Genomic DNA, 16,049 nt, shown 5'->3' with positions numbered 1-16,049 from the left:
GCGCACACTATGGGTTACAAGAACGTTTTACAGGATTAGTGGAAAAACATGTCTTGCCATATGCAAGACATGCGCCGTTAAAATGCTGTTGTAGACATTTATTTGACCATCTTTAGATACTGTTTATCTGGATGTCTAACCTTCATAAAGCTCTCATGTCTAATAGTCTTACTGCAACTTGTAATGGTAGAGGACACATAGATAAGGTCCCAGCTTATATCAGGTATGAATATGATAATGGCAGATTCTATAACCCACCTCAGGAGACTTTTGTTGTCCTCCACAGTCCAGTCAGTGACACCACCCTGTGCCCTGCTGATGAAGGACCCCCGCTTTCTAATGGAACAGCCCAACAAGTTGTGAACAATTTATACAAGAAAAGTAATGTTAACTCGTTCAAGCACTTGGTGAATAAAAGATACTGTGCCAAAACAGTGCACATTTTATAGAAGTTTATCAGACACTAACATTCATGAATAGTTTCATCAGGTAGGCAAAGAAAAGAAATATGGGCAGGTGATTTAGGGAAAATCACCAAACATTGTGAACTGCTCTAATCATCACACCAACTCTCTGACTGTAAACCTTCTGATATTTCACGGCAAAAAGGCTTTTATGAACAGAAGTCATCCACTGACCCATCAGCCTTACAACTGCATACATGATTTAGAGACTGATGATGATGCTCAATAAAGCAGTCTATAAGGATAGATCAGTGCTGTAGAAATCCCCCTCCCCTTGAGCACACACACACACACACACACACACACACACACACACACACGAGAAAGGGTTTTGACAGGTCCTTACTTGAAATAGAGTGCCAGATCAGTTGATAGAATGCTGTCCTCAAGGATGGAGAGGGCCTGTCTGTAATCTTCATCTGTCAGAGATTGGAAAATGTTGTTCCCCTGAGGACAAGAAAACGAAGCAACTGTGACATTGAAGTTGGTCAAAGTCAAACACATTCCAAAGAATGGATGTTGAAGATGCCCGATGAAAGGCGGTCTACAGTGAACCAGACGAACTAAAGAATTGATCTGTGGGAACGCTCACCACGGGATTATGTCTTTGATGTTCCTTGACACTTATAAACAGCCTAGATTACTACAGGAAGAAACGACATCCAGCCTGATCAATAACTTGGAAACGTCGGACGCTACATGCTATAGTCTAAGGCTGCAACTTTTCTTGGATAGGAATATGGCCAGAACACACCAGTTGATACTCAGAGTACAGCAGTGAATACAAGGTATGCTGCATATCTAAAACTAGAGTTCCACGAACACATTATCTTCGCCAAATAATCAAGGCTTTTTGTGGAGAGTGATTAATATTTACATGCTTATCACCCCCTGCAAACTTGATCATACACCATACCGTTTGAAAGTTATGATGGGGGGGGGGAGAATGAGTCCAGTCTAGATAGGGATAAAAATCATTTGGTGGTACAGGACTAGTATATGTGTATAGTGTGCTGATATATGTTATAACTGGTCATCAAAAATATTGAAAGTTATGATTAAATGGTACAGTCAATATATATGAATAAAATAAATCTTTATTCCATATCATACACATTTTGCAAGACATAGTACATGTTACTTTTCCATACGGTGCTAGGTAATACCTAGCAGTGGTGCATTTTGGTGCAGTGTACTCTCTGAGCAGAGGAGTGGGTCCGGCTGGTTATTCACATGTTTTTAGGTGTTTTGTAAGGCTTTCTATTTTGTCCCCTTTTCGTTATGTCTCAACCCGTGTGTTGGACAAAAATGCCGAAACTGAACACTTTAAAAACCAACCGGACCCACACATCTGCTTGAATTGTAGTGAGACTGCCCCATTTGTTTATTTATGTACCCCATCTGTTTATTTATGCTTCTAGGCAAGGCCTTCTGCTGGCCTGTTTCGGGAACCCTGTCACATGCCCCATTATGGAATGTAATGGATTTACAATTATCCTTACTAATTATGCAGATTAGCCCCTGTTTTCTATAATTAGACATCGATTGTGCAAAGCACCATCTGAGCTCTCTACATACAAAACTTCACGACAATCTCTTCACCCCTTCTCAAGTAATACGTGTCCGAATGTCAAAACAAAAACACCCACTACAGTTCTGAACAAGCCGCTAGGGGGCCCAAACTTACAGAACTTACTTCTTGTGGCATGAACTATCAACCACACAAATATCATGACCATAGCACTTTCAGAAAATATGCCAGTAAAGTTTGAAGCTCCGCTGCAGTACCTGAGGTACTCGCTAGAAGGCCGATTATCGAACTTGACCTTCCTTTCCGTAAACCCTACCCACCCACTAAATATCATACAGATCCATCAACAGCTTCTTGAGTTATGTTGTCCACAAGAAAATACACATCCACACAAAGCCCGCTGCAGTACCGACGGAAAATGCCAGGAGAACCATTTTTGAACTTGACCTCCGTTTCCACAACATCTACACACCTAGCAAAAAATCATGAAGATCCATCAACGTTTCCGTCACTTTTTTTGCCTACATACAAACGCCCGAAAATTAAAAGTCCGCTGCAGTACTGTTGAAAAACGCATGGTAAACCATTTTTTTAACCTGACCTTCCTTTGTACAACCACTACACACCTACCAAAAATCATAAAGATTCATCAAAGGTTTCTTGAGTTATGCTCTTGACATACATACAGACCCACCAAACAGCTGGCTCAACCGAAAACATAATCTACCCCGAGTACTATAGTACTCGGCGAAGATAATAAGCTGAAAATGTCTCACCTCGCTGTTCATGATCATGATGCTGTGGTCGAAGTGATGATGTTCCATGGTGGACGTGCTGTACAGCCGAGCCAGGGGAGACTCGATTCTGCAATGGGGTTGATAAGACATAAATCCGGTTACCACTGCTTACTGCGTAGCGGCTTGCACTTTATCGCAAACTAGTTGTGTTGAACGACTTCATTCGCACTGCGAAATATTCAGGCTTCACTGGCAAGTTTAGGCGACGCCTTTGAAATGTTTTGAAATGCGTCCTTCTGATGTACTCTTGGGGTCAAGGTGAAATCTCATACATGTCTGCGTCGGTGATGGGAATTTCACATACTAATACTGAATATTGGCCTTACTTTGACTGGAAGGCATTGTTGGTCCCTCTGTGGTCCAGGTCGTGACACAGGCTGGCTGTCATCATCGCGAAAATCTCCACGTCAGAGAACATGGACGAAAATGGCGCCGTCTGAAAGGGAGGGGGTTATCATTGCTTGTACGTCTGTTAGGAAGGCTGCGCATAAAATATGTGTTTACCAAACGGCGGCATATATGGTATGATTCTACGGAAGAACCAGTTATTGTAGGAATCGTCAAATCAAGAATACAGAGACAGCGGGACTCATGTTTACATACGCTCACACACGCCTGGAAGGAAGGAAACTGGATGAGCAACTGAGTTGACTGTACCAAGCATAGAATAACGACATGTGGTTTGCAGTAGTTGGTTGAATACATAATAAGTAATTGAACTGTTCTCCGACTGTTCCTTTCACCTTGAGAATGACGAACATGGTCTGTGTGACGTTGAAGGCGTGGCGCCAGTTGTGGTACGTCACCGGCCGGTAGTTCTTCTTCACGCTCAACACCCACCTGCACAGCACCTGGGAGACGCCGGCAGAAACAAACGAATGTGACGTACGTTACAGAAGATGTCAAAGGGATACTCCCCTTAAAAATAATGAAATAACCCTTATAATCTTGATGATGAGATGTATTGCATGTTCATGCACATATGGCTTAAATGCAGTATTCATATCATTAAATCAAAACTACAGGAAGAATACCAGTACCCGTGGTGTTAATGATTAACAAGGGCAACGACAAATCAGTTTTAAGCATAAATGTTCATTCTATCACTAAATCCATCGTATACATGTTAGCACTAAATCTATCGTTTGCACGTCTCTTCTTAAAACATGTGTATACGAATTCACAAAGTTTCTGTTGTACGATGATGTCTGACACTGAGGAGGTCATCATACATACAAATAGTTCTTGTCTTCTTAAAACAGGTGTATACTAATTCACAGAGTTTCTGTTGTACGATGTAAAAGGGCCATATAAAAGACGACCACGGTTTTTTATGCTCACGTCATAAGGCACGCGGAACTTATTGACGAGGTCGCACTCCATGAAGAGGCGGACGGCCCCCTGGACGGTCTCGTCCTCGCTCATGACGAAGTCGTTGAAGCGGAAGTCGTAAAGTCCTATCTTCGTGGCTGCAGGCAACTGTGCGGTCTGTGAAACAGTACTCTTTTAAGAGCAAAGGGGAGACTGGTGATTTGGAGGTAAAAAAATCTTCCGCCTCCATTCGAACGCACGAAAGTAATATTAACATTGAATGATATTTGGCCTGTACAAACGTGAAGCCATCATATGACTAGTACTCTCTCACAGAGTACTTATTAATTTACTTCTTTTGTAGACTGTCGAAAGCACCATCTAGGTGTAGGCTTTTTTTAATGGGGAATGGAGAAAACCTGATGACAATCTCTTCAAAGGTCTATCAAAGATATCGGAAAGCTGTACCGGCGCACCAAAACTTCCCCCCTCTCACCAATAGTTTTCCCACATCCTCTTCTCTTGCGGTTGCATGATAGGACAGCACCTCCAGCGCCACCTTCTGTTTGGACATGAGTCTGCAGACGTTCTCGTACATCTGGGTGTGGTGAATGCCCAGGCCACAGAAGATTGCAAACGCCTGGGGAAAGGAGGAGCCAATCATACAATCACGCTGTTAAAGCCATAGTCAACCCCAGAGGCAACTGTCACACAGACAACGAGCTTCTGTCGTAATTTATGATCGCCAGAAGGACGCCCGATTTTAAAATCGACGGAGGGGCGGATGCTTTTCGCCTGAAAATCTACCCTATTATATTTATAACAGGGCTCGGTAACCTGCGAACATAATAACATCGGCCGATCCCTAAAAATCGCGCGAAGATCTAAACACTTTACTGCCGAAAATGTCATACAGCGCGAAGACTCGCCAGACGATAGATTTTCCTGCTGTGACAGGGGATTTAGGACAAATGTTTGCTGACATTTACATCAACTTAACAATCTTCTTCAGCGTAACTCTTGACAGAGTAATATACTGTACCAGTACGTAGATTTTTTTGCATCTAGTTGGTTCAGTGACGCCTACCTCGAACATACCCTCGTCGTTTTCGTCGAACATCTCGTTGTTGTGCTTGTTCAGGAGCTGCGCGACCCCTTGGTGAAGACAAAACACAGAAGAATTATTTACTTACTTAGGCCTACTGCCCATCATCACACGAATTACTGAATTGAAAATTCATGACACGATCTAGTCCGAGACAGAATGCATATCAGGCAATACCAGCTGCAAGAATTTCACTCACCGATTATCTTCCTCTCCCGGTTGTAGATCGGCAGACAGAGGGCGCTCTTAATCCGGAACCCCGTCTCTGCTTCTTCCTATGGCGACCAACACAACTACTAGCCTGGGATACCATCGTGAGCTCCCAGCTATCTCTACGGTGCCAAGTGGGCTTCCCGCCCACCCAGTTCATTGGCACACGCCGGGGAAGTTTTACGAGTGGTTTTACATCGCTCACGGGACGACGATAAATCGAAAGGCCAGCAACAATGACAGACTGCCAATGCTCAGCAAACTGGGCCTGGCAAAACACCCCTAAGCCGAGCCCTGGAGATTGGTGACCAGGCTATACAACTACTAGCGCACACATAAAGACACACATTTCCTGACACTAATGTCGTCTTATCTAAACTACCCATAACAAGAGCGCGTTAATCATGCAAAATACATTCCATGTCGTCCAAAAGCCATTACTATACTGGTAATTTGACTCACCGTAAACTTGAACCGCGAATCCTCCCCAGTGTTTTGCATATTCAAAACCTGTAGGCATAATTGAAACCGACATAACGTTCATGTGTGTACATCTGTATTGGGTAGATACAAAACAAGAGTAGTGATTCCTACATGTGTGTATATGTCCTATCATAAGCAGTGGGCTAATGACTATATTGTGAAGAAAGGCCGCTGACTGCACTGCAGGCAATCATCAGGCTACAAACTTCAAAATGTGCTTTTTACACTCAATTTTGCAGCATTGTGTTGGAGGAGCGCACCGGAGTCTTTATTCCAGTGTCGTCGTGCACAGAGAATGAGTGATGTCTATATATAATTCACAGACATAATCATCAATGTTAGGATTTGCGAGATAAATAGCATAAGGTTATCAACCTTGACACAGAAAGGCATGAGAAGTTGAAAAGAGAAAAGGTTAAGATAGATTTTCTGTCTTTCCAATTCGTTTTAGAGGATGATAAAACGTGACTACAATAATCCCCCGTGCACGAAAGATAGTTGCGGAATTCAAAACGTTGTACATCATGGAATTAGCGGCGCGCTCCTCCCACTAAATCGTGCCCACTTATACACAAAGCGGAGCAATCTTTGTACCATCATTCCAGGAAACGGGATTAGTTCGAATATGTCTTTGCTGCAAACGTCTGGGAAAAACCATCTTGTGGGTGTCAAAAGACACGTGTCTGGCTCAGTTCCCGGGAATTTTAATCCCGATGACTTGCGCCCTTGACAGTATCTAAGCATCACTAAGGGCATCTTCTAGGAAAATATGCGCCGGTAATCTCAAGAAAATGCATGCTGTAAGAACGATATGTAGGGATGTGCAGAGCAATTGGTAGCAGCCTCACAGTTGAGCTCCTGGCTCCAATATATTAGTTGGTAACTGGGACACAGCGGGTCCAAATCCTGGGAAGGGCATCTCGGTTGGGGCTGCACCCATCTTTCGGAAGAGAGGTAAAATGGGGGTCCCGTGTTCAATTCAAGGAGGTGCCTCGAGCACATTAAAGGGGAAAGGCTAACAACCCCTCCCTGATACAGAAACAGCAAGGACGCTCGCCGACTTATGTGCCACTATAACCAGGTACTAGAAGGTGAACCAGGCTCGGTGAACAACGATATGTAACGTTATTTAAAGGGGTACGCACCTCACCAGTGGACGCCACGTGCTTGGCCAGCCCACTCTCCAACAGCCAGGCCACCGTAGAGGCACTGAGAGGGAATGGAACATGTAGTCATGCGTGTCACACTGACGGCGTTAACATTGCTACTGCGATCAAATGAAGACTGGAGTTTGTGAAAGACCAATCTTAGAAATTAGGAAGTCAAAATAATGACAACGATAGCAAAGATGAAAAAAGACGGCGGTGGCAGCATTAAATCACCTATGAGATGTTATCAGACGAGTTGTCATGAACAATCATACCTGGGAGACTGGACGCCCTTGTCGGCATCATTGTCTGAGACCAGGTCAAAGATTTTGGAAAACTCCACACCCTGTAAGAAAAGCACGACCGCGATGTTTTGGTTATTGGTTTACGTGGCAATCATGGCAAGAAATGTTATCAAGCCTCTCAAGACTACGTACAGCTGGAATGACATTAAATATTTCAATGCCTTAAAGTAATAACGGCAAGTATGTGATCTTTATGAAATACCGTGTTCTACGCCTATATGTATGTCAGAATAATGCCAGTACAAGGAGATCCATTCTACATGATAAACATAGTTCCCCTGGAGGGGGTTAAGAAAGAGTCGCAATGACGGAGGCGGGGAGAAAAGAAACGTTGCATCAAGACAAGACAAAGTGTGTTTGGGTAAGTTCCAACAGTGGTCATATCAAAGGGAGTTATCTCATGTCCACAAAGGTAGAACGGTTTTTACAGAAACCGTCTCAGTGCGAGGTGAAGAGCTGAAAAGACAGATTTGTGAAGGCAAGTGGTTTTAGACGGCAGCGACAGTAGGGATTTCCTCGACGGTCCAAGGTTCATTAACATGAGGCACGGTAATTAAACATCAACAAACGTATCGTATTTCAATTATGAAGTGCCATTTTCATTCATGTCGTCATCCAATTAAAGAGTCGAAAGTTATAGATGATGAATTAGGTCCGCGTACAAATTGGCGTGCAAACAAGCATGCAAATGAACGTGTGCTGGAAATATATAACCGATGAAAATGAATTCTGGAAGGCTTCGGGGGCGTCTTCAATAACAGTAACTAACAAATTTAGCTTAGAACGGGTGGGATGTAAAATGCATGTATATGGGAAAAGTAAATGTTGGAATGGTCTGGTGGAGAAACGTCGGCTATCTTCAAATCTAAAACAATTAACATATTTTGGGGGTTCAAAGGTTAAAGAACGCAATTTGATCTTAGCTCACGACCAGCAAGATATTGGAGAAACTTGAATGCTGGAGAAATTTGACTGGTTGCGTTTTCAATTCCCGCAATGATTGTTAGACATTTTGCCGCCATTGTTCTGTCAAGTGAGGCTGTATGTAATATTCGATGCAGTGTAAGGGATCAGATGGTTGCAAGATGACACCAGCCTATCTAGATTTGATTGAAAATTTATTGTCGGTAAGAGTAGAAGCATGTGAAAGATGCCTTATCCAAGGAGAACAAGAGAAAGGTGTGTTTTTCTATATTGTTGGAAACGTAAGCAGGGTACAAGTATTTACCTGGAGAGAGGGTTGGGGTGTGCCCACGGACAGTCGAGGGGGTTCAGTACTGAGGTGTGCACTGAGGTCCTTCCTCGCCAGGTGGGGAAAGGTGTGCGGTGCAGACAATAGAGAGAACACTTAGCGACCACACGGTAGCTAGGGGAGAAAGTCACTGGCAGTGGAGTGGCTGTGACATGTGGATAAACCAGGGGAAGTGGGGTCTGAAAAGCTGTAGGAGCAATGCAACTTCTGCAAGCTTTAAGATTAGTAGACCTGCAGTGGGCATGATGGGATACGTTGACAATATTAGGACACCCTGTGATAGTATTTTATATACCCGCAGTGTAACATGTTCGACGATAGATGCAAAGGAACAGACACTTGTTGAACTTGTTTTACGGTAGGGAAGGACATTTAAGTAGTGTTTGTGACCCATGAGATGTACTGTGAAAGTTCAAGAGCAAAGATGAAGATGACAGAAGAGGGCAAGTTTATGGTCAGTACCAGAGACTGGCGGCGTCCTCTCTGTGATTCGAACAGTAGCGAAAACTAAAAAGGACAAAAATCCAATTAACTTAATTAAGGAATAAACTGAAACAATAAAAACAAAACCTGGGAAGATTGAAAGTAATCAAACACAGAATGATAGTCGGCACAATCAAGACGCGTTTTCACATGCTTAGACCCTTAAGTTTTTCAACATCATCCATACCTTATAAAATAATAAATACAGTATACTGCAAATCTGACATTAAAAAAGATGAAATAAAAGAAAGGTACAGAAATATACAAGAAGGACAATGTACTGAAGGCATTGTAATGATTGTATATCGTATAACTAAATGATGAAAATAGAAAAAGAGAAGCATGATAGGTTTTAAGACTGTGTCACAATAGTGGGTGTTGCTGTTGTTGTTCCTCTGTGCTGTGGTTTTCTGGGTCACCTGCTCGTGAAGGGCTTCTGTCAGGAAGACGGAACACCGCTCGCACTTCAGAAGCTCCTGCGCGTCCTTCATGATCTTATGCACCACCTTGTCCACCGACGTTTGTTCCTCAAAGATGTTTCGCGCCAACTGGAGGAGGATCTGTAAATACGTCCAACGCACACGTCAATCAAACTACGTCACAAGATGTTTCGCGCCAACTGGAGGAGGATCTGTAAATACGTCCAACGCACACGTCACAAGATGCCAAAGAGTCAAAACCTAGCTGACGTGACAAGAAATCTCATAACAGATCTACAATGTCACTTCAATGTTGTTGAGATGCGAGATCTGTGTCAATTAGAGATCGAGAGTCGATCATCAATCACATGACTACTTCCAAATAGCCATACAGCGACAGTTCACATAGAATGGTTCAATATACACTGATTGATTGTGCTGTATGTATGATTCGTTACTGTAGCTATATAATGATTGATACAGACCCTCTTAACAATATATCACCACCTCTCATTATTTGCAATTGGCAATTTGTACAAAACAAAATCAAATACAAACAGGCACAATCAAGACTTGAGACTTAACATTGACAAAGTAGAAAACGAAGATAGGATGTTTACTACAAAAAAATTAGAAACAAAACAGACATAAAAACACCTGCATATTATTTGAGGTGCATGTCCAGATAGATCAGACGTAATGAGACACGATCGTTTCTAAACCATCATTTTTAGCGATAGTGAAAGACTCGTCCTTCTTTAATAACGCCCATAGGGAAATCATCGGAGGCGTCTGGGTTCTGTTGTGATTAATTACGGGTCTACCGCCTACCTTTTCAACAGCCTCGTTTGGACGTGTCGGGAAGATTTATGATGCGCGGCTACGTGTCATTGCGTTATGACCTCGCTGGAAACTTACAGAATGTTGAAGTCGGGATTAAAGAGAGTTAAAAACTATACTTTATGGGGTCTATAGCCTTATCAACGTTGGCGGAATTGTTTTTGCCCGTTTTTATGTAATTGTCTATTACTTTGGTAGCCTTCGCGTAGCGCGTAATGTTTCTTTTTGTTGTTGCTCGGCATGGATGCGTTTGTCACTTAGCATATGTGCACAGGGCAGTGAAGCGCGAAACTTTATTCCAGTCGACCATGTTTTGTCTTTCTCCACTTGCACAGAAGCACTCTTTTTTCTTCCATATTCCACGTTGTAGGAGGAAGTTCCATACTGAAAGTTTCTTTCCTAGAACTATATCTTTATGAAAGAAACGTCCTGGTGAATGCTTCCCTGATGGCTATAAACCTAAACATTTCAAGACTAATGTGAACAGACATCATTTATCATGATCTAGTTAATTCAACCCCAAACACCTGAGCGGCTGCAGTAAATGAAGTGGCAATGTCTCACCTGATTACGCTTGTACTCCGTGATCGACATCTCGAACATCTGAGCGTTCGCGATGCTGATTCCGCAGAATGTCAGGTAGTTCCTAAACACCTGTTGAGTGGCAATAAGACGTTTCAAACAAATAACGTAATACTGCCTGATATTCACTTGGCTCCAAACAGAAGGGGGCAGGCAAAGTGACGCTGCGAAAAAGGAACAGAACTACTAGCCTGAATTCGAAGAAAGTAAAACCCACATTGAAACCCCTCATCCACCCAGCTTCGCTTCGCCTCCAATACTTGACAAATTCATAGCGTTGGACCTGATATATGGTAGACTATGTTGTCATAACATAATACGTAAAATGAGAATAATTCATCGGGATGTGAAAGCGTCTACTTGCTTCTCCATCCAGCGTACAAATGTGCATGGATTATCGATAGCATTGATTATAATGTTATTCTATGTACTGTGAGATATCAGAAATGATAGGACAATATAGAGATGAAATGGTAGACTAAATGTTAAAGAAATTACTGACAGGGTTAACGTTGTTAAGGACTTAGGGTGCCAACTTTATTTCAATTGGGGTGCACAAGTTCAAGAGTAGAAGAGCCGCAACAACACATGACCACGTCGCGTGTGGTACGATTAGCGATCAGCACCAGGGACAGGGCCATTGTGCTGAACAACAACCGCCGCACGCATACTCCGCGCCTACGCGAACTCCTTAGCGAAGGAGGACGAGACTAACGAGATTGGGCGTCACTTCTATCGGCGCTGTGCTGGTGCTATTCCCACTTGAGTTGTTCCCATGCGCATGCCACATACTTACATGTGCTCAGAAGCACCATTCTGGCACACGTGTACCTAGCAGAGGTCCCATGAACAGTGTGCAGATAGTGCAAGTGCCTCTGGAAGCACCCCTTGACACGGAACTAATCAAACGAACGATTTTTTTCCGAGTCCGTTGATTGAAAATGAATGTAGTTTTAAAGCACTTCAAAACTGGCATCCACACTTACGGTACGGTCAGCTACAAATGACCTTTCCCCAATATCATTCAAACATTAACTTGAGTAAAACAGCACTTAAGTGCCTGCGCGTAATCGACTTTGGAACGGTTTTTGATATGAGAGCGGACTTCAAGCCCGGTTGTAATTACCATCCCTCTGAGAGCCTGGCCATTTGGTCCTGTCGGCTATTAGACTCGTCATTTCAATAGGGGAGAAGAGGGACACCAGACAGGATCAGAATATCTGATTAACGGGAGGGAGGCAAGGTATCTGCGTACCTGCCTGTGATGTGCGACACAATGGAGACTTATCTTTTTGTAAACTTCACCTCGAGAATAATGTGCGTAGAATTGTGAAATGAATCTTGAAGCCGTCACCATCGTCAACGCAGTGAAATTTGGATTTCCTGGCGGAAACCAGCGCTACAAAATATATTTACAACATTGTTTGCATTGAAAAGTTTGCATTCTGTCTCAACTCCCCTTGACAAGACAGAAACAATCGAGCATACATGCAAGCGGTTTTTTTTTTAGCTTTCCCAAGCCGTAATCAGTTGGAAAGTACTCAGATTGCTATCACTGCTACAGTATGCCATGATGTGAGTGAGGATAGCGCGCCTTGGCTAGAACTAATTTCCACACGGATCCTTTCTGGGCTGTTACCATGCCTTTCTTCTTCCATCAGCAGATATTATCTTCGCTTCCTCCAGTTCAAAATTGCAACAAAACTTCATTACAGCACGGCTCTTAGTACGGCACATCACGCCATGACTTAAAAAGGTTTGAAAGACTCATGTTCGTTCCGAACGCAAAATTGGCCCGTAACGACTCTAATTTACTGGAGTCTAATGGACACATTCTTGTCTACAACAGGAAGCGCTATTACACTAAATGGGACGCAGTGATTATGTTTCACTAACTGCAGACTGGTAGTAATAGGAACAGATATTTAGACATGCGGTAATCTCTGTCAGTCAGCTAAGGACACGTCATACACACTGCAACAAGATACCGACCCAGGGACGGACGGAAAGATGGGTGCCCTAGGGGACGGACCGTTAGTGATCACATGATGAGCGGGGAGGGCGCGCGCGCGCACACACACACACACACACACACACACACACACACACACACACACACACACACACACACACACACACACACACACACACACACACACACACACACACCAGCTATACAGTAATTTGACTTGTACGTATTTCATTTCCAACATACAGTTTCCGACAGCCCCACACATATTCACAGGACTTATGGCAGCCATGCTATGATCTATGTTCAACACATACCATTATGCGAACTACTCTGTATTCCCGAGATCTTTGATTTCGTGGAATTATTGCACTCACTGTGCACTCTGCACTGTAACCTTATAGAAATTCCATACCAGGTCAAACATTAGGCCTGCGAAAAGACTATCTGGATCAATGTCCTGATCACCAGTCAGTTGAAATCTAGGAAATTGACAAAAGGTCGAGAGACAGGTTTGGGCATTCTGTGCTACAGTAGGATACACTAAACTTGTAGTGATCCATACATGTAGCATCGCGGTGATGGACCTACTACAATGGTGCTTGGGAGAGGGAGGGGATATGAGGGGCCAGGAGGGCTGAATATAGGTTCCGACGTTTGGATTGTTCAAACACAATATAGAAGAAAACCAGCAACATAGCATCCTCGGGTACTGAACACAACACAAGCATGGGATTGAAAGGGGGAAAGTTAAGTTGAGGAAGGGAGCCTGACTGAAGCTCGGTACTTTGACGGTGCAGTGGAAGCTTACTTAGCAAGATTAAGGCCTCTATAAGTGCCTCACACATGTAAGGTAAGTGAGTCTTAAACATTATACGGCAAACAGGAAGACTCATAGGCCATACCACCACCGATGTCAGAAAATCAATGAAGAATAACGTGCTCCTTAATGTCGTACTATTATCAATAATGATAACTTGGCAGAATCTATATGTCCAATTACGAAACTCACCTAGATGTGTCATGCGAATCTCCGTTGTTTCAATGATTCATCAGTACAGAGAGTCACGTTGCATACATTCAAAGCCTACACTGCCGGCCTCTCAGTCACGAATTTTCACCCGGAATGAATTTTTAATCGCTTCTTTGACAAGAATTGGAGCACAGTAAACACGCTTAAGAAGATCACACGATTTTATTCCAATTACTGTGAAAGTGCGCCGGGGTAATGCAGAAACGAGGTTTTACAAACGGCGTTTTCCCCGTCTGTTCCATTTGTTGTTGTCCTGCTTTTGCGTTGCCATGGTGAAGATAGGCACCTCTGTCCTCAATGTAGACGAGTAAGGCTGCTTTCACATGATGGGGATGGTAATAAGACGAATACGTCACAGTGAGAGGCATCACTGCACTGATTGATCTAAAAATACGGTGTCTACTTCAGTTTTTTGAGGAGGCTGCTCTTTGCCCCGGGCGTATCCGTACACGCTTTTAGCAGAGTCGCCCCAGTTTTTAAGCGCAAGCACCCCCCCCCCTTATGCACAAGCCTGTTATCATTGTTAAGCCGTAGTTACCGTAGGCGTAGTCGCTGAATTTTCTGCGACATGCAGTAAAACTGATTTGTGATATGTTGTCCCCATAGAGCGGTCACAATTTGTACTGATAAAACGAGACTTGATTGAGAAAGATGGATCCTCTGATAGACCATCTGGGCCTATGCTTCCGCAGCTGTCATCTCGTCCCAACCTTCGTGTCGCTGACCGTGGAAACACACAGACATGTACCCTGGTCGTTTTTTAGTGACATGGTGCTTCAGGAGACACATACATGTCTTAGTGGCTAGTGGCAATCTCCTGAGTCTTTGGCAGAATTACAAAAGAAATCTCTAATGTCACATGGACTATCGCGTGTTTAAACAAGCATTACGTTGTAATGAAGTGCATATCTTTCAAAACTTTCACCCCTCCCCCTCCGTATCATCTTAAGCTATCTATGTATACTTCAGGCGTCGCCTGTATGTGTATGTCAATATATATCTTGCACTGGATTATTGCCATATCCTTGTCATTTTCGGTCTTAAAGCTCACGCTCTTTCTAGCTTGTGCACCGCCTATGCTGAACAAGTTCAAATACTGTTTATAGAAAATAAAATGTACTCGTTTCAAAATCACCATTGATCACTGACGATTGTCATCATCATAATGACGCAGCATTAAGATGGCCAATTCTGTGAGTAGCGGCGATACTGTATACAAGAACCTGAAGTAGTGAAGGAAACCGGTGTGATCTCGGAAGCGGAAATGACGCTACCTTCTACAGGTTGTTTTGTACAGCGTCGCCGCCACTCACCGGATTGCTGCATAATTATAACGATGATAATTATCAGTGATCTATGGGATTTTGAAAATAGTACATTTTATCTTATTTTGTACAAATATTTATCTTGTACCTCCTCGTCCTTGTGGGTGAACTCGTGACCTCCCGTGGCCTTGTTGATGATCTGTGCCACGCCCAACACCTCGTCATCCGCGCTGCAGACGGGCATGGCCAGGATGGAGTGGGTGTGGTATCCTGTCCGCTGGTCCACCGCGCGGTTGAACCGGGGGTCCTGGGGACGGAAGGAGGGAAGGAATGACGGTACTGAGGGAGGAAACACATGTAGCCAGCCATAAATGAAGCTGGAGCTCCGCAGACGTTTGATCCGTACAATCAGTCTTTGGAGTAAGATTGAAAGTTACAATCTTAATGAGTTTGTTGATCATTGTCAAATCTCATTCAAAAGATGAACCCTTTCAGATTGCAGGAATAATCCCACGCGGAGACACTGAACAGATGGAACAGACCTGCGTCACGAGGAGTGCCTTGAAAAGTGCTGGTATGCACACATGTATAGAATCTTACCAAAACATTTCAAAACACGTCAGGTACACGATATTCTTACCCTCAGCAGAAAACCTCGTCCAAATATACGGATCTAAACATGGAAACCGTTCGCGAGAAAAGTGACGGTGTGTGGCAGGCTACGTGTCAAAGCTGACGTCATCGAACATTTCTCAATGTCCACCTTTTGTATGCCAGCAGAGCAGTGGTGGTGCACATGGTGTAGAACAGACCAACAATGCGCCAGCTGGCGTGCATAAGTTTGGTTAGCTG

The 16,049-nt window shown here is 43.5% G+C and overlaps 1 protein-coding gene across 4 annotated transcripts in view; it reads right to left on the bottom strand.

Annotated features, from left to right (window-relative positions):
* The window catches only part of LOC136431018 (cGMP-specific 3',5'-cyclic phosphodiesterase-like), a 28,615-nt gene that overhangs the window by 4,162 nt on the left and 8,404 nt on the right, over positions 1–16,049 (bottom strand). For 2 of the 4 annotated variants that reach the window (XM_066422200.1, XM_066422203.1), the window contains exons 3-18: positions 15,346–15,504; positions 10,913–11,002; positions 9,509–9,649; positions 8,583–8,651; positions 7,325–7,395; positions 7,047–7,110; positions 5,881–5,928; positions 5,408–5,483; positions 5,191–5,258; positions 4,600–4,743; positions 4,134–4,295; positions 3,536–3,643; positions 3,119–3,228; positions 2,772–2,859; positions 811–911; positions 259–336 (exon numbers count right to left, since the gene is read on the bottom strand). In XM_066422200.1, the coding sequence (XP_066278297.1) occupies positions 259–336; positions 811–911; positions 2,772–2,859; positions 3,119–3,228; positions 3,536–3,643; positions 4,134–4,295; positions 4,600–4,743; positions 5,191–5,258; positions 5,408–5,483; positions 5,881–5,928; positions 7,047–7,110; positions 7,325–7,395; positions 8,583–8,651; positions 9,509–9,649; positions 10,913–11,002; positions 15,346–15,504 (1,577 nt within the window). Of the gene's footprint in view, positions 1–258; positions 337–810; positions 912–2,771; positions 2,860–3,118; positions 3,229–3,535; positions 3,644–4,133; positions 4,296–4,599; positions 4,744–5,190; positions 5,259–5,407; positions 5,484–5,880; positions 5,929–7,046; positions 7,111–7,324; positions 7,396–8,582; positions 8,652–9,068; positions 9,114–9,508; positions 9,650–10,912; positions 11,003–15,345; positions 15,505–16,049 lie in introns of all 4 variants that reach the window. The other 2 variants (XM_066422201.1, XM_066422202.1) reach the window with 2 other exon arrangements.

This window comes from Branchiostoma lanceolatum, chromosome 3 (genome assembly GCF_035083965.1).
Source record: "Branchiostoma lanceolatum isolate klBraLanc5 chromosome 3, klBraLanc5.hap2, whole genome shotgun sequence".
Taxonomy (NCBI): Eukaryota; Metazoa; Chordata; class Leptocardii; order Amphioxiformes; family Branchiostomatidae; genus Branchiostoma; species Branchiostoma lanceolatum.
This window is presented reverse-complemented; position numbering and strand designations above follow the sequence as displayed.